Source organism: Pelodiscus sinensis, chromosome 29 (genome assembly GCF_052426305.1).
Source record: "Pelodiscus sinensis isolate ZL-2025 chromosome 29, ASM5242630v1, whole genome shotgun sequence".
NCBI classification, from domain to species: Eukaryota; Metazoa; Chordata; order Testudines; family Trionychidae; genus Pelodiscus; species Pelodiscus sinensis.
Window position 1 is genome coordinate 6,397,282 of NC_143080.1, and position 26,400 is coordinate 6,423,681.

Below are 26,400 nucleotides of genomic sequence, written 5' to 3' on the forward strand. Positions count from 1 at the left end.
CAGCTCAGGAGCCGCATGCAGCTCTGCAAAGGAAAAATTGCGGCTCCCGTACCCGCAGCTCGGGGCTCTGAAAGGGGCAGCATGTTTCTGTCTGCATGGGATGCCGGTGCAGACTTCAAAATGGAACAGAATGCCTGCTCTGTTCTTAAAAGGGCTGCAGCCAGCCCCCCCTTTTTTGGGGGCAGAGGGGGGGCTCAATAACTTTTTTCCCCCCTCTCGGCTCTTTGCGCCACTATTTTGGCTCTTCATCTGTAATGGGTTGGCCACCCTGATTGGGATTGGTCCTGCCTTGGGCAGGGGGCTGGACTTGATGGCCTACTAAGGTCTCTTCCATTTCTATTGTTCTATGATTCTATGTAGATCATCCCTGACAGGAGTCTGTCTAATCTGCTCTTAAATATCTCCAGTGATGGAGATTCCACAACCTCCCTAGGCAATTTATTCCAGTACTTTTCCACCTTGACAGGAAGTTTTTCCTAAAGTCTAAACTAAAACTCTCTTGCTGCAATTTAAGCCCATTGCTTCTTGTCCTCACACGATGCTGTCTGTAGTTCCTTGCTTGCTAGGTGATGGTGTAGCACTGTGAAGGACTACACCGATGCACTGCAAGGGTACGTCTGCACAGCCGTGTTATTTTGGAATAACGGATGTTACTCTGAAATAACACAGTCCCCGTCTACACTACACGCAGTTATTTCAACATAATGTCAAAATAATGGCGAGCCGGAGGACTTTTTACTCCGACTTCTGTAACTCTCATTTTACGAGGAGGAAGAGACGTCGGCAGTAGAGTTCTCGACGTCGGACATCCTGCTGTGTAGAGAGCGTCAAAAGCCGAAATAAGCCATTGCGACTTCAGCTACACAAATGACGTCGCTCAAGTTGCGTCGCTTATTTCGGCTTTAACCCTGCTGCGTAGACATGCCCAAAATCAGAACTTGAGCGAGGACCACCGCAGAGGAAGAGAGATGTGAAAGCCGGGGCTGGGAGCTTGGCCAGGCCGTCGCAGGTCCTGACGCAGGACATAATCCATAACAAGAGACGCTGGGACGAAAGGAACAGTCTCCTCATTTTTCCTGCTCTCGTGATAAAAAGTTGCAGCGATTTACAATCCGGCATAGAGCATTCAGCGTAGGCGGGCAGGGTGTGCCTGGTATCTTGGGACGGAAGGGCCCGCACCTTAGACATGGCATGGGGCTTTGGGAACAACACAGGTCGGAAAATGCCCTGTTTGACATGGAAGCGGGAGATCACCTGAGGCTGGAAAGCCAGGTGGGGGCAGAGCTGCACTTAGCCCCCTAGTTGTCTTTTACAAGGCTAGTGTCCCCTGCTCGCTACACTCGCCAACCCCGCTCTTTGGTGGGGGGATAGGCAACCCTGGCTCTCCCCCCAGCCGCCGGAGGGCCAGGCTGCGGCTGCGCCAGGCTGGGCCCCTTAAAATCATAGACTCTTAGGGCTAGAAGAGACCTCAGGAGTCATCGAGTCCAGCCCTCTGCCCAAGGCAGGACCAACCCCAACTCAATCAACCCAGCCAGGGCTTTGTCAAGCCGGGACTTATACACCTCTAGGGATGGAGAGTCCACCCCTCCCTCGGGAACCCATCCCAGTGCTTCCCCACCCCCCTAGGGAAAGAGTTTTTCCTAATATCCAACCTAGACCTCCCCCACTGCAACTTGAGCCCATTGCTCCTCGTTCTGCCATCTGCCACCACTGAGAACAGCCTCTCTCTGGAACCGCCCTTCAGGTAGTTGAAGGCTGCTCTCAAATCCCCCCTCACTCTTCTCTTCTCTTCTGCAGACTAAATAAACCCAAATCCCTCAGCCTCTCCTCATAGGTCGCATGCTCCAGCCCCCTCATCATTTGGGTGGCCCCTTCTCCCCTTCTCCTTTCCCAGCTCGCCCCTGGCCATGCCAACCCCTCCCTCTCCTCCCACTCCGACCACAGCCTGCTAACTCCCCCTCTCCTGGCCAAGGCTACACCAGGCCTGCCTCTGGCCCCGGCAGCCGGGGAAGACCAGGCCGAAACCATGGTGTGCCAGAGCCAGTTCTGCCCCCGGCAGCTGGGTAAGGCTGAGGCTCCGGCACCGCAGCTCTTCACATGGCCACCGGAGCGGGCCAGGCTGGCAGTGGCTCCAGGGATGGGGCCCAGAGCAGAAGGGGAGGGCCTGGGGATGGGACTTTACCCTCCCATGGTTGCCTCCCTTCCCCCACCCTGCGGATGCTGTGATGACATCACTTTGTCGTCCCACAGGAATTGTTTTTGTATATATTATATATATATATAAAAAAAAAAAAAAAAAAAAAGAAAGAGAGAGAGAGAGAGAGAGAGAGATGTATGGGGGTTCGGAGGGGAGAACTCTGAAACCTGTGTGGCTGAGGTTATGACCACCAGCCAGGCTACTTCCAAGAGAGGTAGGACAGGTCATCAGCAGCTTAAAGGGGGGCCCCCCATGAGCTGAGACAGGACCAGGTCTGAGATCGCACCGAGGGAGGGATTGTTGGTGCCCAGGGAGATGACGCGGAACCTGAACTTGCTTACGAACATGTTCAGGTTTCAAAGATCCATCACGGGCCTGAGCTCTCCCGAGGGTTTGGGGATAAGGACTCATTGGGAATAAAATCTCTTGCCGCTGAATACTTGAGGAAACCGTCTCTCTTACTCTCCGCTTGAACAACAACAACAAATCGTATTGGCCCATCCTAAGACTTCATCATTCACGGACCTGGAGCTGGGATTTACGTTCCCTGCAGCGAAGCCCGACCAAAGAGGGAATTTTATGTTGGATCAGAGGGAGGCTCAAGTGCTGATGAAGCGATTTTCTACTTTGCACTTCCTCTTACTTCTGTCTTACTCCTAGCATCACCAAACCTTCCGGGCTCTTGCAAGGCAATTTGTTACCTTTGCTATCTCGGCAGCTAGGTGGGATCTCAGGCATTATAAAACAAACCACACTGAAGAGTAAGAGAGCCCAAAATGATGATCCAAAAGCAACAATCAGCTTGAATCTCTCTAGTCTTGGGCTTAGTCTACACTGCAGGGTGTTTGCACAAGAAGCCTTTTGCGGAAGAGTTCTTGCACAAAAGCTTATTGCGCAAAAGCGCGTCCAGACCTCAAAGTGCATCGCAAAAGCGATGTGCTTCTGCACAAGAGAAAGTCCACACTGCACGGACGCTCTTGCTCAAGAAAGCTCTGATGGTCATTCACAGAATGGCCATCAGAGCACCTGTGATTTTTCCGATAGGGTTTTTTGTGCAAAAAGCCCCTCTGGAGCATCCACACCTGCCTTTTTGCGCAAGAGCTGTCGTGCAAAAAGGAGTTATTCCTTGTGGGGAGAGGAATAACTCTACCAGCAAAATCCTTTTGTTCTGTCAATTTTCTTGTGCAAAAACACGCTTGAGGTGTGGACGCTCCGCCGGTTTTTGTGCAAAACCCACTGGTTTTGCGCAAAAACCTTGTAGTGTCGTCATAGCCTTGGAGTCTCCTCTCTGAAAGTTCAGAATAAAGCACCGAAAATACCCCCCCCTTTTTTTTATAAACTGCAAATCTTACTCAGTAACCATCCCCAATTCAGCCACCAGCTCATCAGTTGGAAACTGGCTTTTTGAAATGCCTGCCTAGGAAAAGTCACCCCTGACTCCCCTGCACCTGGGAAGGGCTTGGAGTTTCTGTGTTTTCAAGGTGGCCCAGGAACCCCCACCCCCATAGCTACAGCATGTGGTTTCATTCCTGCATTCACACAAAGCACCGGAGCAAAGATCGGACTTGTCTCGGCAGAGGAATGCAACTTTGTGGCAGGTAACTAGCTTCTCAACAGAGGAAAGGAGTCCGGTTAATCCTGGCCTGGGGCCGAGTCAGGAAGAGGGAGGTAATTGTCAAATCTTAATTCTGTCTCCTTCACGCCTGGAGGCAGGCTCTCTCCTCCTGATCCCCCCTCCGCCCCTTCTTTCTTTCTTTGTGGAAGGGGAGGAATGTTTCAGCAAAGAACAGAAAACAATCCCCTGATCAGTTAAGCCTCCATTCCAGGCTCTGTTTAATTTATACATTCTAACCCCGTCCAATTTGTTACAGCCAAAGAATAATTGGTGGAAATTAAAAGGGAGGAAAGAAATTTAAATTGAGGCTCTCTCACCGTTCCGGTGAAATAGCTGACTCAGAGCGAATTAAGCAGGTTCTTTTCCCTCCCACTTCTTTGGCCTGCACCTGTAAGAGGGTGCAGATCTCTTGCAGCAGTGCTTTCTCAATCACCCACTCTCAGAATTAATTATTTCTATTACGGCAGGCACCGGCGCTAAGCAGTGGATGCTCAGTTTGTGACCGTCGTTTACCCAAAGCGTTTAATAGGCAAGAAAGAGTGGGAGGGGAAACCGAGGCACAGCCAAGGGAAGAGACTTGCCCACAGTCACACAGGAGGTCAGTGGCAGAACCAAGAATTGATCCCCAATCTCCTCATTCCCAGCCAGCGCCCCACCTGCTATGCCATAATGATTCTCTCTGAAGAGAATAGAGACATCTCAGGTCAGGCTTATACTAAACCAGAAGGTTGGCTTAAGATGGGCAATGCCAGCTACATAAATAATGTAGCTGGAGTCAACTTACTTTAAGTCGAATTTCTCCAGTGTCCCCACAGCAGGAAGTTGATGGGAGAAATTCTCTCGTCAACTTCCCTTAGTCCTCACAACTACAAGGAGCGCCAGAGTCAAAGAGGTTGCCCTCAGCGTTCGTTTGAGTGGGTCCTTACTAGACCCACTAAATCAAATGCCGGAAGATCAACCGCCACAGCTTCGATCCTCCATTTAGAGTAGACATGGCCTCAGTGTTTCCTGGGTCACTCTCAGGGCTGAGTGTCCAGAGAGGGGTCAGTGCTGCCTCAGAAATCCCCCCCCCCTAATTTCAGAGGGTGGGGGCTCGTGCATGCAGACTGCACTGGTGAACATGGTTTGGGCAGGCTGCTTGTCCAGCATGCGCACCCAAGCAAATTCGCAAGAGCTGAACCTTGCGTGTGGAACGCTGTCTGTGCAAGCAAAGCGACAGATGATGAAATGTTGCCCCAATCTCTATCTCACTATTACGTGCAGAGTGTACTGAGAAAGCACCAGTGAGAGGTTTTGTTTATATCTGCCTAGCACCTTTGGCAAGTAACTTCACTGAATTATAAGGTGTCCCTTCTCCCGGCAAATGCTATAGGTACGTGCTGGCAGTGTCTCTCCATTGACTTCAAAGCAGTTACTCCCATTTGCAGTTACCATTTTCTTCTCTGAATGGCAGGGTGCAATTCACATCAGGACGTGAGTCCACATGGCCTGGCAAAGGCGCTACGGAGCTGCTTCAGGTGCAAGACTTACAAAGTGTCCCAAATATTTAGAGCAAATAAAGAAAATCCCCCTTCCCCCAATACCCCTCAGCCAGCAGGAAAATGTGAAAAGGGAATAGGACTCACAGAACAATCCAGGAGCATCTATCGCTGTGTTTACTCAAAGACACGGGACAATGGTGAAGCATCAATCTCTGCTTCGCTTAACATCAGCCCATTGTGAACCGGCCGTGCTCTCAGCCAGAGAGCGTGCGAGGGCTCTGGTGGAACAGGGTTCTAATATCGGCCCATCGTGAACCGGCCCTGCTCTCAGCCAGAGAGCGTGCGAGGGCTCTGGTGGAACCGGGTTCTAATATCGGCCCATCATGAACCGGCCGTGCTCTCAGCCAGAGAGCGTGCGAGGGCTCTGGTGGAACCGGGTTCTAATATCGGCCCATCGTGAACCGGCCGTGCTCTCAGCCGGAAAGCGTGCGAGGGCTCTGGTGGAACCGGGTTCTAATATCGGCCCATCGTGAACCGGCCGTGCTCTCAGCCAGAGAGCGTGCGAGGGCTCTGGTGGAACCGGGTTCTAATATCGGCCCATTGTGAACCGGCCCTGCTCTCAGCCGGAGAGCGTGCGAGGGCTCTGGTGGAACAGGGTTCTAATATCGGCCCATTGTGAACCGGCCGTGCTCTCAGCCGGAGAGCGTGCGAGGGCTCTGGTGGAACAGGGCTCACACGAGTGGAAGTGGACACAGGTGGCCTCAGAGGTGTGTGTGTGTCTGGAAACAGGTGCTTAGAACACATCGCCATTCTGCACCTTCCAGACAGGGCTGCCGGGTGACCCTCTTGTGTCGGCCAGACCAGCAGCCAGCCTTGACACTCGTGCTCTCGTTAACCTCCTCTGGGCTCAGGGTTGTGTTACATAAGCCTTAGGCTACACTTCGAAGTTTAAAGCGCAGCTGGGGCCGCATGGTAAGCCACCTCCGCGAGGGCAGTAACTAATAGCACTTGCAGCACGGCTCCCGGTGCTGTAGCACGGTTTACGCTCGCACTTTCTGGCGCTGTAACTTGCTGTGCTCGGGGGAGGGGTATTTTTTCACACCCAGGAGCCAGAAAGTTGCAGCGCAGTGAAGTGCCAATGGAGACATAGCCTCAGACAGGTTCTAGTGACAGCAAGTCTAAGGGCAGATCTACACTAGGGGAGAAATTCAATTTAAGATACACCACTCGACTACAAGAATTGCGTAGCTGGAGTCAATGTACCTTAATTCCAATGTCTCTGGCGGCCCCACTGCAGGAGGTCGACAAGAGAAACTCTCCCTTTGACTTCCCTTACTCCTTGTGACCCCATGGAGTACCGGGGTTGACGGGGATGCCATTAGCGTTCGATTTAGCAGGCCTTTCCTAGACCCACTAAATTGATCCCCAGAAGATCAATCTCTGGGTAAGGCTAGACAAAGCCCAAGTCTAGCTGCAGAAGCAGAATGGTTTAGTGGTTCAAGCACAGAGCGAGGCATCTGGAGGCCTGGGGTCTGTTCCCAGCTCTTCCAGTAAATCAGCTGAGCTTCTTCTCCTTTCTGTGTCGGCTGGAAGCTCTTTGGCACAGGGCTGTGTGCGCTACACCATATATGTGCTGGGCCCCCAGCACAAAGAGACCCTAATCCTCAGGGAGGCCTTAAGGCACTGCTGTGAGATCCATCCTAAAGCGTCCCAGTCACCAGGACGAGACACGCCAGCTCGCTGTGCCTATGAAAAGCGTTCCTGGCAAGCTGTTTTTGAACAAACAAGACAGAGGCTTACAAGGTAGGGCGATGAACAGTAAAAGTAGAAGAGTTTCTGATCATCAGCTTGGACTTTAGACTCAGCGGCTCACCATGACCATCCTGCAGGAATTTCATTTAAAAATGTCCATCTGTCTTGCCGTTGTCCAGAGCTCCATTGTGCCAGGCGCTGTGCAAATGCAGAACTAAAGAGTCCACAGGGTGAGTGCAAGGGAACCGTGAGATGGCACCACTCAGCATGAAAAGCAAGGTGGGGAAGGGGAGCAGCACACCCACTGCCGAGGCATCACAGGAATTGGAAAGAAAGACTCGGGACTTGGAGAGGGTGTTTCGGGGTTGAGAGTTCCAGGGGGGCAGGAAAGACCTTCAGAACCAGTGACCCAGCTCGGTCCTCCCTCGGAATTATAAAATGGCCAAACGCTCTTCGCTTTCGGAATTTTTCATCAAGTTTCTCCCTGGAGCCACTTTCCATGGCACCTTGAAAAGAGGGTTTGTAATAGAAGTGCCGAGGGCTGTCCCATTATCTACCTCTTCTCTAACCCGCCCTAGAGCTAGGCCGGCCATGGTCAATGCTTGGAAGCAAATACACATTTGTCATTATTATTTAATTAGATTTTTATTTTTAGCTCTAATGTGTCATTGTAAATTCCCCACCCCCGCTGACTGTACTAATACATTCCCCTAAAACAGACAAACACGGAGCAAGACTTACTTCCCTACCATCAGAGTCCAAAGAAACCAAGCAAGCCACTCAATGCACAATCCCGAATAGATTTAACAATCATGGCTTGATAATGGAACAGACCCACCTAAGAGTGCTATGAGACAATCACAGAAATGCAGGGCTGAATAGGACGTCAAGAAAGCATCACATCCAGGCCCCTGTGCTGAAGGAGGACAAGGTAAAGCCAGACCGTTCCTGACAGGTAGTCGTTCAACCTCTTCTTAAATACCTCAACATAATGGGGATTCCACAGCCTCCCTTGCAAGCCTGTGCCAGATCTTAACTGCCCAAGAGTTTGGCCAGGTCTATGCTACCGGAAAAAGTCGACCTAAGAGATGCAGCTCCAGCTACAAGAACAGTGCAGCTAGAGTTGACAAGCCATAGGTTGAATATCTGTGGTGTCCCCACTGTGGGAGGTCGACGGGAGAAACTCTTCCCTAAAGTTCCCTTAGTCCTTGTGACCCAGTGGATTACCAGGGTCAACAGGGGTGCTTGTCAGCGGTCAATTTAGCGCAGGGGTGGGCAATAATTTTTCATGGGGGGGGCACTCCAAGATTTTGGTAAGTGGTCAGGGGCAGCACTTTTCTATGGAGGTGCTGTGGGGTCTGGGATAGAGGTTGGGTACAGGAGAGGGTTTGGGGTCTGAAAGGGATTTTGGGTGAAGGAGGGGTTTGTGATCTGGGGGAAAGGCTTGGGGTAGGATCTGGGAGGGGGTATGGGTGCAGGAGAAGATTCTTGCCTGGGGGAAGGGTGTAGGAAGGAGTACAGGGTGTGGGAGGGAGTTGTGACCTAGGGAAGGGGTTGCAGAGGGTTGGGGGGCGGGGGGGGGGGTTACATGTAGCAGGGAGTTGAAGAGTGGAAGGGGATGGGCTGCCAGAGGTAGGCTCGGGCCAGGAGGTGCTCCCGGCCAGCAGCTCTGCAGGACCCCAAAGCAGGTTCCTTGCCTGCTGCAGTCCCAGGATGCTCAAAATGTCTGGCTGCTCCCTATCACTCTCTGCTCCAGGCACTGGGGAGAGGGGGAGGCTTTGCATGCTGCCCATGCCGGCTAGTAAAATCTTTCAGCTCCCATTGTCCACTATCCACCCAATAGGAGCTCAGAGATTTTACTGGGGGTGGAGGCAGTGCACAGAGCCTCCCCCTCCCACCAGTGCTGGAAGCAGAGAGCCACAAGAGAGCAGCCAGCTGCTTAAAGCTACTCTGAAGTCAGGGAAGGCTTTAGGAAGTGCAGGGCCCAATTCGAACCAGATTTTGTCTGAGCAAAAAACAACAACGAAAAAAACCACCCCCAAAAAAACCCAAACAACCCAGCACACAAACAAACAAGTCACGGCCCGTTTAAATCCCCAGCTACAGGGCAGAGTCCTGCCTTCCAGCCAAACCCAGGGGCCAACTCCCCCTCCCCCAGTACACAGAAGCTGCCGTGCTCCTCCTCCGGGGCCGACGCCCCCTCCTGCAGTGTGCCCGGCATACCAGCACACTTCCGGGTTTAGGGCACGGGGCCCTCTGGCTTTAGGGCGTGGGGCACAATTCAGGGGAATTGGGCGAATCGGCCTAAAGCTGGCCCTGTCTGAAGTGGCTGGCTGCTCTGTGCCCGAGGGTCCCAAAGGGGGTGGCCCACGGTCTAGATCCAGTGACTTGACAGGCTGGATCCAGCCCACGGGCCGTAACTTGCCTACCGGCTCTTAATACATTTAAAAGGCAGAGCTAACCCTGCTGCAGCTCCCTCGCTTATCGACTAATCGATTAGTCAATGGAAATTCCATCAACTAGTCGATTAGTTGATTAAACTAAATTTAACCTCCCTAGCTTGCAGCAGAGGAAATGTGTCTCAAAAGACTTACTAGCGCTGTCTCTGAAGATGCCAGCTTAGCGCTGCAATTAGCAAACGGATCGTCTCCCCCAAGACCTTTCCAAGAGTTAGTCCTGTGATAAAAGTAACCGGTGTATTGATGGGGAAATTCCTCCCTAAGAACATCAGAAAAAGCCAGGTTCCAGCACGTGATGAAGAAACCCCAAAACCCAAATCAGAAAACAAAATTGGGATGGAAAATGATGCATTTGCCATTATGCTGAGAGTACATCTCAGTTAATTCTTTCCTCCATTAAACCCAGACAATGACAGAAGAGCAACATGCCCAGGTTTTTAAGGTAGCTAATGAGGGAGGAAGTAAAAACAGAAGCCATTTGTGGGGAGATAACTGTGGTGGTTGTTTTGGGCAGCATCCACCCTACACAGAAAGATGTTCCTGAGAAAGCGTTATAACCGCAGGCCCTTTTGCAGACGGAGAGGGAGATTATTGGTTTAATGAGACATTACTCTTCTGGAGAGAACAGAGAGCATTAGTATGCAGTCGATTAAAAGCAGCCAAATAAACTATGGATCAATACATCCCGATTGTCTTCGGGACCAAGCAAGATGCCACTCAGCGATTTACAGCGTGGCTTCCTGCTACCATGTGCCAGCAACCTCCAATTGACCCCATCCCAAAGGAGCAACGTGGTCCTCAACCACGCTCCTAGGTGAGTGGTTCTCAACTCGTTTCAGTCCACGGACCACCAGGCCAATTAAAAAATGTTCGTGGACCACCTCCTTTTTGAGACATGATAAAAAAGAGCAGACAACGATCATGTTGATTTGAAATTTATTTCTTACTAACAGATTTGGGGTGCCTGCCCACACCATGTGACTTTGGACAATGTTCCTGAGGACCACCAAAAAAAAGTCACCATGGATTACCAGTGGTCCATGGACCACCAGTTGAGAACCACAGTTCTAGGTGCTCCCATTCTTCTGTGGGCCTTTCCAGTCCAGATGTCTGGTGCCTTTCTACTGGGGAGGGCCCAGCAACGGGGGCGGCTGCGCCCCTGCAAGCCTGCAGTGCAAACAAGCAATGCGGAGCCCACCCCTGCTTGGAACTGAGGGCGTCAGCTGATCTGCTGTAAGCTGTGGTTTGTCTGGTCTGCACTGGTTGAATTCATCCCCGTTGCTGGCCAGGTTCATCCCAAGAATCCCTTGCACTGCTGCAGCATTTCAAGCGGAGACCTGCCCAACGACCTGTCCACGGGCACTGAAGTCTCTTCCCATTGACTCCCATGGCCACTTGGAGCCTAAGGAGATGCCTGCATGTAAGCATGAGAGCAGCTGCACTGGAGTCAGCGAGACACGTTTCAGTCCCTTGCTGGATCGGAGCCTCAACGAGGCGCAGTGCTGCAGCGAAGATCTCTATTGCACGCCATTGGCGTTCGCATCTGTGCTTCCACACACCTCACTCAGCATCTCACCTGGAGCAGCCGGCCCAAACTCCCATGCACCCTGGGACAATGGGGCTGAGCAGCCTTCTTAGCGTTAAGCGAATTTAAAGTTTTGTTGACTTTGTTACGGGAGCATTTGATTTCACATTCTATTTTTTTTTAAACCACATAAATAATAAAAAAAAACCTGACTCCTGCATGCAAGGAGAAAAAAACAACAAAGATGAAGCGGGACAGATTCGCAGCTAGTGTAGAGCGTCATCGTACCTTTGACTACAGCCAAGCTATGAATTTTTGATCAACTGGCAACAATGGCAAAGCCTCATAAAGGATTTCAAAGCCTTGCTTAAAATGCAGCAAATAATTCACATGCTCGTAGGAAATCTTGCAAAATTCATGCACTAATAATACATTCAAAGTTACCTACTTGATAACTTCCATGGCCAGCTTTTAACTTCACATGCTAGCACTTTGGCCCTAAAATGTCCTAGGGAAATGGAATTTTTTAATTCTAATCCTTTAGATATTCAGACTTAGAGGTTTCACTCCCACTCTGTGTGTTTTTAAATACCTCCTCAGAAGAAGGTACGTCACACGTGTCAAGAAGTAAATGAAAGTTGAATAAATATGGCCAACAGAATATATTCTACCAAAACCTTTGCAGCCTCAGACTTTTCTCCAAAACTTCAGGGTACCCCTGTTAAATACAATATTATACAAAGGATTCCATTAAATGACTAGGCCTTGATAGGCAATGTTACTTTATTGCACAGTGCCCTTTGGTGAGACATTTTCCGGAGTAAAATTATCCTCATTGTTTTATCATTTGAGAAGGAATGCCGAAAAAATGGAGAAGAAGGAAATAGAAAGTAAAAGGGACGTGTGGCAAGGAATAAGGGAAAATAGCAAGAGAAAGTGTGCTATCATGTGCCAGAATACAGTACAATTTATATTTTGAAGTTTAAAAATAAAGAGTTAAAGATTTCAGAACATAGTTACATATTTTAAGCAACAGGGGTAAAGGCAAGCAATGTTTTTTAAACCCGCTTTGGGTAACAAATATCCTAGCTAAATATCCCGAGAACTGTTATTTGTTCCAGAAACACAGGAAAAGTCAGTGCATGGAAGATGGATGATGTTTCAAATGACTAGAAAAACTAAAGTGCTCTATGCAAGGCAGCTGACAAGTAATGCAGGATTTTTTAAAAAAAAAACCCACCAGTTAGATGTACCAGTTTAATAACATCTCTGTTTCCTTGGATGCCACAGACTTATAAAACACACACAGATATAAAGATGCAAATGCCCTGTTCATGATATAGTTACTATATGTATACACACACACACACACACACACACACACACACACACAGAAGGAACCATCCTATACATACAAGCTGTAGACACGTCCATAACAGGGAAGGCAAAAACAACAACGTAAGACACAGGAGTGGAATGAAAAGCATTGAACATGTTCTGCAAAGCTGTGTCATTTAGCGGCACGGCAGAAAGTTAACAATGATCATAATAAAGGCACAGAACCGCTGCTCCTACGTCTGCAAGCAAAACCAGGCTGTAGGCAAGCGTGACACTATTTGCCGCTGCAGCTTGACTCAATGAGTCTTACGCAGCCAGAAAACACCAACTAACCAGGATTAGCAGAGCTTTTTTGCCAGCTGCTGAACTGTGTTTTCTTCAAAGCTCTTGCCTGGTTTCTCCCCCCAACAAACCTCATTTCGTATGAAGGGCACAACGCATTGGCATCATATTCCCAGGCAAGCAGAATAGAAACAGGAGGATGCGCCAAAGTAAAAACTGCCCCCCAAATGAAAAGAGAGGACAAAATAAAGCTCACGTCAGCAGACAACCTGTTTCTCGTAGCCTTGGGAAAAATCGATAGGCTGCAGTGAATCACGCTCAGTTTGAATCCCACAGGTAATTAAGACTAAAAAGCCGGGAGCTGAAGAAACCGGTGGCGTGTGTGTGTTTGGGGGGCGGTTGACTGTTCTGGGGGGTGTATTGGTGCAAGACGTAACCAGTTCTAATAAAAACAATACAACCTCCTTTCAAATGGATTCTCCAAGGATGGAAGTGGGGAGGGATATGGATTCGCTTTGCTTGTAAAAAGACAATAACTATTGCAGTTTAGGATTGATAAAGAGGATCCTAACAGTTTAATTAGGCAGAGGATACCCAGGTAGCACACTCCTATAATCAGCCACCATTTCCAACCCAGGACTTCCTAAGTTTAATGAGTCTCATAATAGTTCCTGTCCATATCTTTTTCCCTAGTGACCCTCAAGCCTTTGGCCAAGCGCCCTAGGGGGAAAACACATTCCTAGGTCTGTAATCGGAGTTGAACCGGCCTCGGATCGCGAGAAAATAGGGCAGGTTTTACAAGCATTTGCACACCTTGACTTGATGCCATGTTTCGGGGCTCAAGAACTCTATCAAAGCCCCACTGCAGGTGGCTGAGTGACTCGCAGCTGCTCGGTTGGGACCTCAGCAGCACACACAGGCACGGACTTTACCCACCCATCCGTAGGGGTCTAGCCACGGCCCTGCTCCTCCGATCGGTGTCACACGCACACGGGAAAGCTCTAACCTTTATCTTCAAGCCGTAGCCCCGTCTTTAGCTACCAGCCTTCCCACTTCCCACGGATTCAAAAGCCAACTGCGCCAGGAACTGGGGATGGGGGCGGCTGCGCTTCCGAGGCGCTGTTCCCTACAGAGACCGCACAGCAGGGCGACCCGTCGGCGTAAGCGCGAGGAAAGGAAAGTTGCATTTCACTTACCTAAAAGCATTTTTGCTCCGGCTGCCTCCACGCCGCGGAGAACCCCCCCCTTTCTGTGTATTTACCAATGCAACCGCATGGATTGCAGCCTGCCGCCTGCTCCAGAGCTGCGCGCAGCACGCGGACCCCCTTCCGCGGACTGAGACACTTAGACCTCAATTAAAAGCTTAATGCTCTAGCGATCCGTGCCCTGCGGAGGGAAAAGCCACGCTCCCGCCGTCACTGGCCCTGCCCGGCCCAATCAGAAGCGCAGATGGGAAATTAACAAGGGTAGCCTGCCCCCCAGCTGAGGTATTCACATGAAGGGAGGGGGAACTGGCGTGAGAAAGCTTCTCTCCGAGAGGAGAGACCCCACAAGGGCGCTTTTCTGCCCACGCAGAGGAAACCCCGAAGCCGTCAAAGCGAAGAAACTTTGAGCTGGAGAGAGACCCCCCTAGAATAGCTCAGTTCCTTGCCCCCTGCTCTAGCCGGGCTTGTGCTGCTCCGGGGAGCATGACTGGGAAGGCGAGTCACCTGCGAAAGTTTGCTCCCGGCTCTCTGCAGTATCGCCAAGGTCCCTGGCGTCTCAGTGAGAATTAGTGTTTCCTTTACATCCAGGATGGTGGGGCCCCTGGGCGACGGGAGGGGGGCTTGAGGTGGGGACGGGCCAGCCAGTCCTCAGTGCCACCCAGAGCGCATGGCGCCCCCTCCCTCCCAACCAGTCCTCAGAGGGGGCTGGAGCGCACCCCCTGGCACTCCGGCGGAGATTCTGCGGGTAGCGGAGTCGTGAGCACGGGCGTGTACCTGGCGCGGTTCACCCCTATCCCAGGCACCGGCCCTTCCTGCGTGAGGGAGAACCTGGCGCACGCATACCTAGAATGCGCCAGGTTGCAGCCCCTATTCCGGCTCCTCCAGAACCTCTTATTGAGGGTCTGGCTGCATTTTTCCCCATGCCTTTTTATTTACTCACACCCCATCCGTGGCCCCACAAAGTCACGAGACCTCCTCCTGGCCAAGGCGGCCTTACCATGAGGCTCAAGGGCCAGACTGTGGCGGCACCACTAGGACCCAGAGTGTAGAAAATTGTGTCTGCTGCTGGTGCGTCTGTAGGTAGCAGAGCAGCGCCAGGAGAGGAGAAGAACAGGAAAGTGGCAGAATCGAGACCTTGCAAAGTTTTGGCCCAAGCGAGGGGCCATGGGGTATCATTTGAGCTCCCCGCCTCAGGTGCCAAAATGTTGTGAGCCGGCCCTGCTCCTGGCCCTGGCAAAAGCCGCTATATACGATACCTGGAGGAGGATGCTAGATGAAGGTGCTCTCTGCGACTGTGGGGCCTACTTCTGTTCCTCCCTAGTGTCACGTATCTGGGCAAAGTTCCTCTGGGCACTGTCCGCTGGCCCCATCGACAGCTTTGAGGAGCAATGGGCCCTGTCCGGGGATCTTTGCTCCGTGTCCCCATCCGGTTCCCTCATTTTAAACCTTTGTCCAGCACCCTTTGACCTTTTTTCAGCATTTGTCCCCCAAAAATCAGGTGGGCTTGGGTCTAGTCGTCTCTCCTGCAAGGCTGGGGGAGGGGCTTTGAGAAGAGGGTGGGCTGGGTTCAAATAGTGGGAGCTTGTGCCCCAGGCCATTTAGAATCCTCAGGCTACAGTATAGCCAATAGAGGGATAGCTCAGTGGTTTGAGCATTGGCTTGCTAAACCCAGGGTTGTGAGTTCAATCCTTGCAGAGGCCACTTATGGATTTGGGGCAAAAATTTGTGAGGGATGGTATTTGGTCCTGTCCGGACAGCAGGGGACTGGACTCGACTCCATGACCTTTCAAGGTCCCTTCTGCTTCTAGGAGATAGGCAATCTCCATTAATTTATTTAACTGCTCCCTTTGCTCCCTCCCCACACCCTGGTGGGCCTATCCCAACTTCTGGAGCTAAGTGGGTCTGCGGTGTTTCCTGCCTTTGCTCTGAGAGAAAAAGTAAGTTGCCAGCCTTTGTGGTTGGGGGGGAAAGCTTCCCAATGCTCCACAGAGCAGAAAGCAAATCAAAACCCCACTGCAGCTTCAGTTTGGAGAGGATCTCATGGTTTATAAGCCAAGCTCATGATTTTTGGCGAGCCTGACTCATGATTTTTGAGCATTTGGGATTGGCCAGGCTGTCTCTGCAAAGAGCCCGCGGGCGATCTGGGTTCAAGTTCTTCCACAGCAGAATGCAAACACCTCCAGACCTGCCACCCGACCCCACAACCGCTTGGGTGGCTGCTAGCGCCACTGACGCACAGCAGGCACTCTGAGCCAAGGCACGCATCGGGGTACTATGGGCAGCGCCTGGTATGAGGGGGCTCTGGGCCATGACGGGGGGCTGCTTGGGACTAATTCCTTAGCCCCACTTTGCACCAGGCCAGTGGTTCCAACCTGCCCCCTAGGAGCCTTCACCGACTTTCACACCTTGCAGCCACCATCCACACCGAGGATGCTGGCTGGCTGCCATCACCTCAGGCCCCGGCACGTCCTCCCTCCCCTCTGCTGGAAAGGCTGCATCCAAGCGCCGCTGCAAAGATAAGACAAGGCGCCACAGCAAGTAGCCCCTCGTGGTTCCCCATCTGCCAGCCAGATGTGCAAAGGCAGGGACAGGAGCTGAGAGGAGGGGTTTGGACTCAGCCGCCGAGCCTGCGATTGTAATGAGTGCCTGCAGACAACTCTGTGAGACCACTGCCCATCGTGCTATTCCGTGACCCCCAGAGCAGCTGGCTGGCTGACGCCCCCTTCCCCGCCCCGAACACTGGTGTGCTACCATGCCAGTGCCCCAGGCAAACAGCTGTGAGGATCTGCAGGCAGGGCAACCCATGTACCGAGCCCAACCGTAAACCTGGTATTGGTACTGAAGGGACCGGCTACAGCTCAGCCTGCGACCATTTCCCCAAACAACAGTTCCTTGGCAAGGTACCCAGCAGCTCTGTTCTCCCAGTTCTCCCACACACGCAGCTTTCGGCCGCTATTTGTAGGGTGACGGTACAATGTGACCCCGATTCACGGCTCCATCTCCTTCGAACTCTTCACGGCGCATTGGTGCCCACCAAGGCAACCTTCACTCCAATCCGCCCTGACTCCGTCTCCAGCCTGCTAAGGTTTCCCTGATTAGCAATGTCTTTGCAGTGCGTGGTTCCCTGCTAAGAAGAAAGGGAAGTAAAGCCAGAGACGAGTGGGTATCAATTATCCTACCTCGAGATAATTAGAAACGATTGTCCTTCAGAGCAGCAGGGATCTGTTCCCAGTGCAGGGTGTTCTTAGATATCATACGCTGCCTAGTGTCTACCTCACCCATGGGGCCTGGTTCTGTTCTCTGGTACAGACCCAGGCACTTGAAGGCGCATCTAAGGGCAAACCGAAAAGAAGTGTGAATCAGTGCCATGGGAGAGAGCTTGGGCTGATGGGCAAGATGAGGAGGCAGGAAAGCTGGATGCTACTCTTTGTTGCGCCACTGACTTCCCAGGTGAACTTGGGCAAGTCCCCTGTCCTCGCGTTGTGTCATAGTTTAAAAACACAACACTAGCCAGAATGAAAGAGAGCCAAGTTCCTTTTGATCCAGTAGCCCATCTCCAGCAGTGGCCAGCACCAGATGTTTTAGAGGAAGGTGAACCCTGCAGTAGTAGATGGGGCCTCATCTGTCCCCCACATTACTTCTTTACATCATCTTGATCTTTAAAAGAAATTGGCTTAAGCCCCGAAGAACAAGCTTTAATATCCCTTCAACACTTTTGTTAGCATTACGTTAACTCCAGATATTTTTTGCTATGCATACAGAACTTTGCGATCTATGAATCAAGATTACTAGAGAAGACTTATTTTGTTTTACAGATCAGATAATTGGGAGTGTTTGGCAAAAATGTGCCTCTTTAAGTTTAAAAACAAATGCAAAGAAACCACCAATGAACAAGAAGCCAAACCCTTTTGTGAGGGCATCCATGGATACACACAGCTTCCTTTAGAACAAGTCACATATTAAAGCAAATGCTAAAAAATTACATTTTGTAAAACGCCTGAAACCACTAGAAACATTTAGCATGGTGCAGTTCAGCTGGAGTGTCTCTAGGCTTTCTCTTTCCTTAAATCAACCCGACATCCAGCTGATCTTCAGGAACCACAAGTTCAGATAGCAAGTCCAAGCATTGCTCTGCCACAAGAGTTTGTGGCAACTGATTGCTGAGGAACGAATGAAACAGCAGAACAAACCTTAGTGCATTGCATTGATATGTGCTGGCTAAGGCAGCCTCGCTTATCAAGCATGGGGACCCAGCTTGACATATTCAAACACAAGCAGCTCATTGGTCTGAACTTCAAGATCATTCACACGCCCCCTGCCTGTTTTGCAGGGAACAGGCTGGGTTTGGAGCTAAAAAGCGTTAAGAGCGGCAACTGCCCAGGGACCGATTCAGAAAAACGTTTACAGGCTCCTGCGTGCGTGAACATACACGTGCCATGCACGCACATGGTATTTGTTTCACAATAGTCAGCAGCAGTAAATTTAGACTGGATACTTGCTTGTCGGCCATTGACAGCTGTCGCCTGACTGCCTGTTAGCAGGCCTTTGTTGGGCTATTTCAGTTTAATATTATCTTGCTTCATGTCATCAGCAGTTTGGCAATGACTAATGCAAGCAAACATTGAAGCTGAAGGAGAATGCAGAGAGTTATAGATTGTATAGATACAGAAGAGGCAACAGATTATAGATATAGAAGAGGCAAATATGGGCTTCACAGCCTTGTGATTGCTATAGCTTTTTCATGCTGTGACCAGTGTTCCCTGTAAGTTGGACGCCTGTGCAGACATTCAGAAGAGATTCAGATGCCACCCAGTTGATTAGCAGAGTGCCCACAGCTAAGTTTTTTTGTTTCAATTGGTGGTGCACATTCACACATGCCTTGGTGCACATAAAATTATTCCACACGTGTCTGGAAAAAATCTGCACATGGATGGAAAAGTTTAGAGGGAACACTGACTTACACCAGATTATATGAAAACCTCTTCCCATCCAGCCATAAACAAAGGGGCTATATCTAAACTATGAGTTTTTGCCGGAAGAGGCAATGCAAATGAAGCGCTGATTAGAATATCGCCGTGCTTCATTTCAATCATCTCCTCTCATGCCTTTTGCCTAAGAGGTTTTTGCACAAAAACAGGCAGTGTGGATGTGTCTGTTTTGCACAAAACCCTTATCCCTCTCAAAAAAAAAAAAGGGTTTTTTTTGAGCAAAACGGACATATCCACACTGCCTATTTTTGTGCAAAAACCTCTTGCACAAAAGGCATTGGAGGAGATGATGCAAATGAAGCGTGACAATATGCTAATCAGTGCTTTATTTGCATTGCCTCTTCTGACAAAAACTCGTAGTGTAGACAAAGCCAGGGAGTGCACAAACAGCATGCAGGGTGATCTCGTCTCCAAATTTGCCATTACAACACCCAGGCACCAGCTGTGCCTACAGAACTAACCCAAACTGCATCCCAAGACAAAGAACATGCCCTTCACTAGCCACACAGCTTCCTCTCCCCAAAAGCTGCCTCCTCACGAAAAAGGGAATGTAACTCAAACACTAAGACAAAAGCTCAGACCCTCAAAAGTACTGAGAGGCCTAATTCCCCTGGGATCAGGGCCAATGTCTTCCAAAGCATCAAAACTTGCTCACACACGGAGGAAAGGCATTTGGAAGGTTCTGTCTAACAGCGCCAGCTGGTGACACCTGCCACAACGTTGTTATTATTTAACATTCATGGTGTGTGTGGTAACTCCTAAAGGCCGCAAGCAACTAGGCACCATTGTACCGAGTGTAGTAAAAACATACAGTAAGTGTGCACTTGTTCCCAGAGATCCTGTAAACTAAGAGACTTAATTTAACCTATAAGGAAAGAAATATTATTTTAAATCGTTAAACAGGCTTTAACGTTCACATGTTAGTTTATCAAACTTCATTGTAAATCTCTCTCCATATATTAAAAAAAACGTTTCCCGAGGGACATCCTGCAGCCCCTCCCTCTGCCCTCAGTCACGTGGCCTCTCCCTCCCCCGTGCTTGGAGGGGCGGGATGGAAGCCATTCAGCCTCTAGCTGGGCCTGCCGTGGAGAGGCCTTGGCCCCCCAATCCCCCCCCCCCACGGTGGCCAGGGGGAGAAAGCAGTAGGTGCCAAGGCCAGGGGGGTAGAAGGAAGGTAGGAGAGAACGGTTCAATTTAACCTGTAAGAAAATAAATATTAATTTACATTGTTAAACAGGCTTTAACTTTCACATGTTAGTTTATCAAACACCATTTTAAATCTCTCTCCATATATAAAAAAAAACTTCCCTGCCCAGCGGCCGGGGGTGTGGGATAGCCAAGGCTGGCCAGGGCTGTAACGCCTCTGCCTGGCCCTCCCCAATGGCTGGGGAGAGAGCTGGGGCTGCCTACCTCCAGAGAGAGGCTGGCGAGCATCGTGAGCCTCCTAGAGAAGTAAAATAAAATATTAATTTATGTCAGTTCCCATGTTTTCTTTATTCATGGCAGGGGTGGGGAACCTTTTTTGGGTCGGGGGGGGACCACTGACCCTCAGAAAAATCAGTTGGGGATCACACAAGTGAGAAGCAAAATTTAAAAACCTCCAAAACCCCCCAACCCTCACTGATGAGACCCCCAATGGAGACACTTCACCCCTCTGGTGCTCCAGCCCCACCGGGGGAGGGACGGAGAGAACTGAAGTTCAGGGCTTCCCGTAGGCCAGAATTATTCTTCTGGGGTTCCAGGGTTAGTGGATTTTGTGGACCCCCTCAAGCTCAGAGGTTGTGGAGCCCCTCAGGTTCAGTGTGTGGGACAGGGCTGCCAGTGAGAGAAAGGAGGGTGCAAGGTCTGGGCGGGAGGGGGTGAGGATGGGAGATCTGGATGGCAGGTAGAGTGCAGGAACAGACTGGGAGTAGGGTATTTGCGCAGGGGAAGGGAAGGTGCAGTGTGTAGCTAGGAGGGACGGTTCAGGAGAAAGGGTGTGCAGAAGCAGGCTGGGGATAGGGTGTCTGGTCGGGGGGGAGGGTGCAGGATCAAGGGAGGGTGCAAGAACAGGGTGGGTGTGCAGGGTCTCGGGGGAGTTTGGAGGACTGGGCATGAGGGGGTGGGGGCACTTAATTATCTTTAGGCCCTGCGCCCATCCCAGGCACTGCTTACCACTGCTCCCATTGGCCAGATTGTGGCCAATGGGAGCAGTGGGGAAAGCCTCCAGGAAGCATGTCTGCACACTGCTGTTTCCCCAGCCCGGGGAGGGAGAGCACTTCTTTCCCACAAGCCAGATCAGGCATCAAGGCTTGGGGCTTTCTCTCCTCCTCCTCTTCACCCAGCAGGAAGCTGGCACTGGTGCTCCATCCTCATGGTGAGGGGAAGGAGCGAGGGCAGAGCCGGCCCAAGGTACGGGCCAACTGGGCTACTGCCCGGGATGCCCCATTGTAGGGAGCGCTGCGTGGTGCTGGCGGGCCGGGCGGGGGCGGCGCCACATATGCGCCGGGTACCTGGGGGCGGGGCCACACATGCACCGTGTGCCTGGGGGCATGGCCATATATGCGCCATTCGCCTGGGGGGCGGGGCCACACATGCATAGCACTCCCGGGGGCGGCGCCACGCTCCCAGGGCGCACAAATGGCTCGGGCCGGCCCTGAGCGGGGGCGAGGCTGCAGCATCAGCATGGGCTCCCCACTGCGGGGGGAAGGATGCAGGGCTGAGTTCGAGCCTCCTCTCGCTGACTTGCGGGACCATAGGGGCTGCATTCGCACCCCTCCCCCCACCCCGCGTACGGGCCTGCGAAAGCGTGTCTGTGCTTGGAGCTGGCGGTGTGAAATCGCTGCTCAAGGAGACGTAACCAGAACTGACGGCGCCGCAGCGGAGCCACCACGGCCTGAGCAGCAGGGGAGGCTGGCGGCCCCGAGGACGTGCTTAGTGTCTCAGACGGGCCCGTAGTCGGGGCGGCGAGACCTTTCCATTCCCACGGCTCCGCTGTTTGCAGTGCAGCTGTGGCGTGGGTTGGGAATGACACCCCAGCTCCCAATGCAGCCAAATCCACAGCCAGAGGATGTCTGCATACATATTAGGCCTGGAATGAGCCGACTCCTTCCCTGAGGCTAACCCTGGTGACAAGGAGCTAGTTATGCTGGGGGAGCCAGTTCAGCAAATCAGAAGACCAATGCAGCCCCCTTGCACTAGAGTCCCCTTTAAAAAAAATGATAAGTCCCCAGTACCTACAGTTTTCAAACACACAAATTATTTTTCTACCATTGAAACACATTTGTATAAATAACTTAATCGTAGGCAGGGGGGCGATGAACATTTTTGGGTGTAAAAAGTACAAAAATAACAAAGTGCTGTAAAACTTAAAACAAAAATTGGGTTTTCTCCAAATTTCAGTTGTGTGGACATAGCTCACCCCCCTCCCCTCACCCCGACTTCTCTCGAGTACCCGCGAGGGTACTCGTACGACTGGTTGAGAAACACTGCGCTAGACTGACCACTCTGTGCACTGGCAAGACAGGCTGGAATGCGTATGAATTCTTAATGGCTTTCATTCCACAGGCCCTCAGTGCCCCCCACGTAGCTACAAGGACTGCAGTAGGGTTGCCAGGGGGGTGCACAGCTGCCGATACACCTTTGAATGAAAGTCACTTTTCCCACTACTAGATTTGGCCCCAAATGGTCACATACATAGTGAAAGCATCTGGAGACATGCCTCCATAGCAGATAACACATCCTGGCGCTTTCTGGTCCAAGTGTGAGCGTAACACCAATAGACCAAGTGACTGGGCAACAAAATGGCAAATGTAATTTAATGTGGCTAAATGTAAAGTAATGCACATTGGAAAAAATAACCCCAACTATACATATAATATGATGGGGGCTAATTTAGCTACAACTAATCAGGAAAGAGATCTTGGCGTCATCGTGGATAGTTCTCTGAAGACGTCCACGCAGCGTGCAGCGGCCGTCAAAAAAGCAAACAGGATGTTAGGAATCATTAAAAAAGGGATAGAGACAGACGGAGAATATCTTATTGCCCTTATATAAATCCATAGTACACCCACATCTGGAATACTGCATACAGATGTGGACTCCTCGTCTCAAAAAATATATGCTGGCATTAGAAAAGGTTCAGGGAAGGGCAACTAAAATGATTAGGGGTTTGGAATGGGTCCCATATGAGGAGAGATTAAAGAGACTGGGACTTTTCAGCTTGGAAAAGAGGAGACTAAGGGGGGATATGATAGAGGTCTATAAAATCATGAGTGGTGTGGAGAAAGTGAATAAGGAAAAGTTATTTATTTGTTCTCATAATACAAGAACTAGGGGCCACCAAATGAAACTAATGGGCAGCAGGTTTAAAACAAATAAAAGGAAGTTCTTCTTCATACAGAGCATAGACAATCTGCGGAACTCCTTGCCTGAGGAGGTTGTGAAGGCTAGGACTATAACAGGGTTTAAAAGAGAACTAGATAAATTCATGGAGGTAAGGAATGGTGTCCCTAGCCTCTGTTTGTCAGAGGGTGGAGATGGATGGCAGGAGAGAAATGGCTTGACCATGACCTGTTCGATTCACTCCCTCTGGGACACCTGGCATTGGCCACTGTCGGCTGACAGGACACGGGGCTGGATGGACCTTTGGTCTGACCCAGTATGGCCATTCTTATGTTCTTATGACCCTGGTCATCTGCAGGTAGAAAAAACCTGGGATCTCCGGAGCTGAGTGCATGAGCCTCTACCGTATTAACTGCTGGCTGTTAGTTAATGCTGTAGAGCAGACTCATTGTTCTCTCTGTAAGGGTATGTCTACACTACCCCGCTAGTTCGAACTAGCGGGGTAATGTATGCATACCGCACTTGCTAATGAAGCCCGGGATTTGAATTTCCCGGGCTTCATTAGCATAAGCGGGGAGCCGCCATTTTTAAATCCCCGCTGCTTCGAACCCCGTGTAGCGCGGGTACACAGGGCTCGAACTAGGTAGTTCGGACTAGGGTCCTATTCCGAACTACCGTTACTCCTCGTGAAACGAGGTGTACCGGTAGTTCGGAATAGGCACCCTAGTCCGAACTACCTAGTTCGAGCCCCGTGTAGCCGCGCTGCACGGGGTTCGAAGCAGCGGGGATTTAAAAATGGCGGCTCCCCGCTTATGCTAATGAAGCCCGGGAAATTCAAATCCCGGGCTTCATTAGCAAGTGCGGTATGCATACATTACCCTGCTAGTTCGAACTAGCGGGGTAGTGTAGACATACCCTAAGTGATCTCAGTGCCACTGGATGGTTGGTATGGAGATAGTGAATAAGTTATATACTCATTCCCATAACATCAGTAGTAGGAGTCACCAAATGAAATCAATTGGTAGCAGGTTTAAAGCAAACAAAAGGAAGTTTTTCTTCTCACAACACACAGTCAACCTGTGGAACTCCCTGCCAGAGGATGTTGTGAAGGCCAGGACTTTAACAGAGTTCAAAAAAGAACTAGATAAATTCATAGAGATTAGGTCTCATAGACTAATAGACTCATAGACTCCAAGGTCAGAAGGGACCATTATGATCATCTAGTCTGACCCCCTGCACAGTGCAGGCCACAAAATCTCACCCATCCCTCCTAGAATAATCCTCTCACCTATATCTCAGATATTGAAGCCTTCAAATACTTTGAAGACCCCAAGATGCAGAGAATCCTCTAGCTGTGATCTGTGCCCCATGCTACAGAGGAAGGCGAAAAACCTCCAGGGCCTCTGCCAATCTACCCTGGAGGAAAATTCCTTCCCGACCCCAAATATGGCGATCAGCTATAGGATAGGTCCATTAATTGCTATTAGCCAGCATGGGTAGGAATGGTGTCCCTAGTTTCTGTTTGTCAGAAGCTGGGAATGGGTGACAGGGGAGGGATCGCTTGATGGTTCCCTGTTCAATTAATTCCCTCTGGGGCATCAGGCATTGGCCACTGTTGGAAGATGGGGTCCTGGGCTAGATGGACCTTTGGTCTGACTCAGTATGGCCATTCTTATGGGAGAGTACACCACGCCCAGAAGGGTGCGGAACAGGACTCTCTTGCTAGTACTCTAGTGACAAGCAGCCTATGCATGCACTACAGCCCCTCTCAGAAGGGTGCTGCATATGCATCCCCATGCAAATAAACAAGTGCAACATGTGCCCTTTCCTAGGTCCTGTTAGGCTCCCTTGTGCATGCCCTGCCACTCACAAGCATACAACAGGGCCTGCTAACGACCCTCAAGCACAGGCTTACGCACTGCTGTGCCTTATTTCCTGAGCAGTCGCAAGGAAATCAACAGACCACAGAGACTCAAGGATCTGGGGTGAAATTCTGGCCCCCATGTAGTCAATGCAGCTGATTTCAGTGGGGACCGAATTCTACCCCTAGTCCTTCATTTTCAAATGTGCCTTCAGGTAGGGACTCTGGCCACGTGAATGGCAGATCCCTAGATTCTTGCAGATACAGGAGGACGCGGTGGGGAGGGGAGGAGAGTCCCCATCTTCAGCTTACTCAGCTTCTCTAGCTCCCCTCCAGGCTAATTTTGTTATTAAAAGAATTAGGTATAATTGGGGAAGCGAAAGATGTTAGATAGCATCAAAATTAATATACCTGACAGACATGGATAGGTTTTCCTCTTGGCCTCTGTAATTGGAAGCCCCGTCATAAGCAAAACGACTCAGGCGTGGAACAAAATGCTACAGTCTTTGATCACTGAAAGGCCAGAAAGCCAGACGGTGACCTTTTCTGCAGGAGTGTTTTTAAGATAACATGTATGAAAAGGGTTGGGTTCCCCCCTCGGGGGTTTCCCACACAGAAGATGAAGGATTAAGCTCCCTGGATTCCCAGAGGCCCTGCCAACTCCCTGTTCTCTCTCAAGCACCTCCTGGGGTTTATGGCTTTGAGTTTCTGAACGTTTTAATAAGTGTCCTACGGCTAGGTCCTTTCCTCTGCACCACCAAACCTCCTGTGGCTTTTAGCGTTCTGGTAATTGCAGTATGAAAGCATTCCTAGGTGGTAGGGCTGTTGTCCCAGGCAAACTTCCCCATTGGAGTGCCATTACATCCTGCCTCCCTAAATTCCCCCTGCCATTTGGAGAGCAGCATCTCTTCCTCGGGTAAATGGGAGCTTGAGCCGAATCCCACTGGAATCAATGGAAAGATTTGCATAGCCTTCAGTGGATCAGGCTCTCATTGCACTGCTGTGAGCGGTTAAACACTTGTCATGTTTCACCCCAGAGGTGGCTGCAGCAACCCCAATGAAAAGCGAAGCGGGGTGAAAGGCACTCTATTAATGTTGGACAGAATTTAATGTACAAGCTGAGAGGGAAATGGGGGGATGTTCCTTTTCCATAGTAAAAATACTTATTGGATTTGCACTGGGGATTGTCAGATGCGACACGCAAACTGCAGGTTTAGATGCGACGTGAAGAATTGGACAATTCTGGCCACACTCAGAAAGGTCTTTTGTTTAATGCTGAGTTTTGACATGATGCGAGATACCAGATGGGAGAATGTACTGCAGGAAGGCGAAGTTTAGCCTCAGTTTTCTCCATGGTCTGGTTATTTATTCTGC

General features: G+C 50.7%; 1 protein-coding gene across 11 annotated transcripts in view; it reads right to left on the reverse strand.

Annotated features, from left to right (window-relative positions):
- Window positions 1-26,400, reverse strand: part of LOC102463920 (zinc finger protein 385C) — a 222,168-nt gene that overhangs the window by 82,086 nt on the left and 113,682 nt on the right. For 3 of the 11 annotated variants that reach the window (XM_006130939.5, XM_075911607.2, XM_075911602.2), the window contains exon 1: window positions 13,846-14,065. The exons of 7 other annotated variants lie outside the window; for them this stretch is intronic. In XM_006130939.5, coding sequence (XP_006131001.2) covers window positions 13,846-13,855 — 10 coding nt within the window. In that variant the 5' untranslated portion in view covers window positions 13,856-14,065. Of the gene's footprint in view, window positions 1-13,845; window positions 14,067-26,400 lie in introns of those variants that run through there. One more of the 11 variants, XM_075911599.2, reaches the window with a different exon arrangement.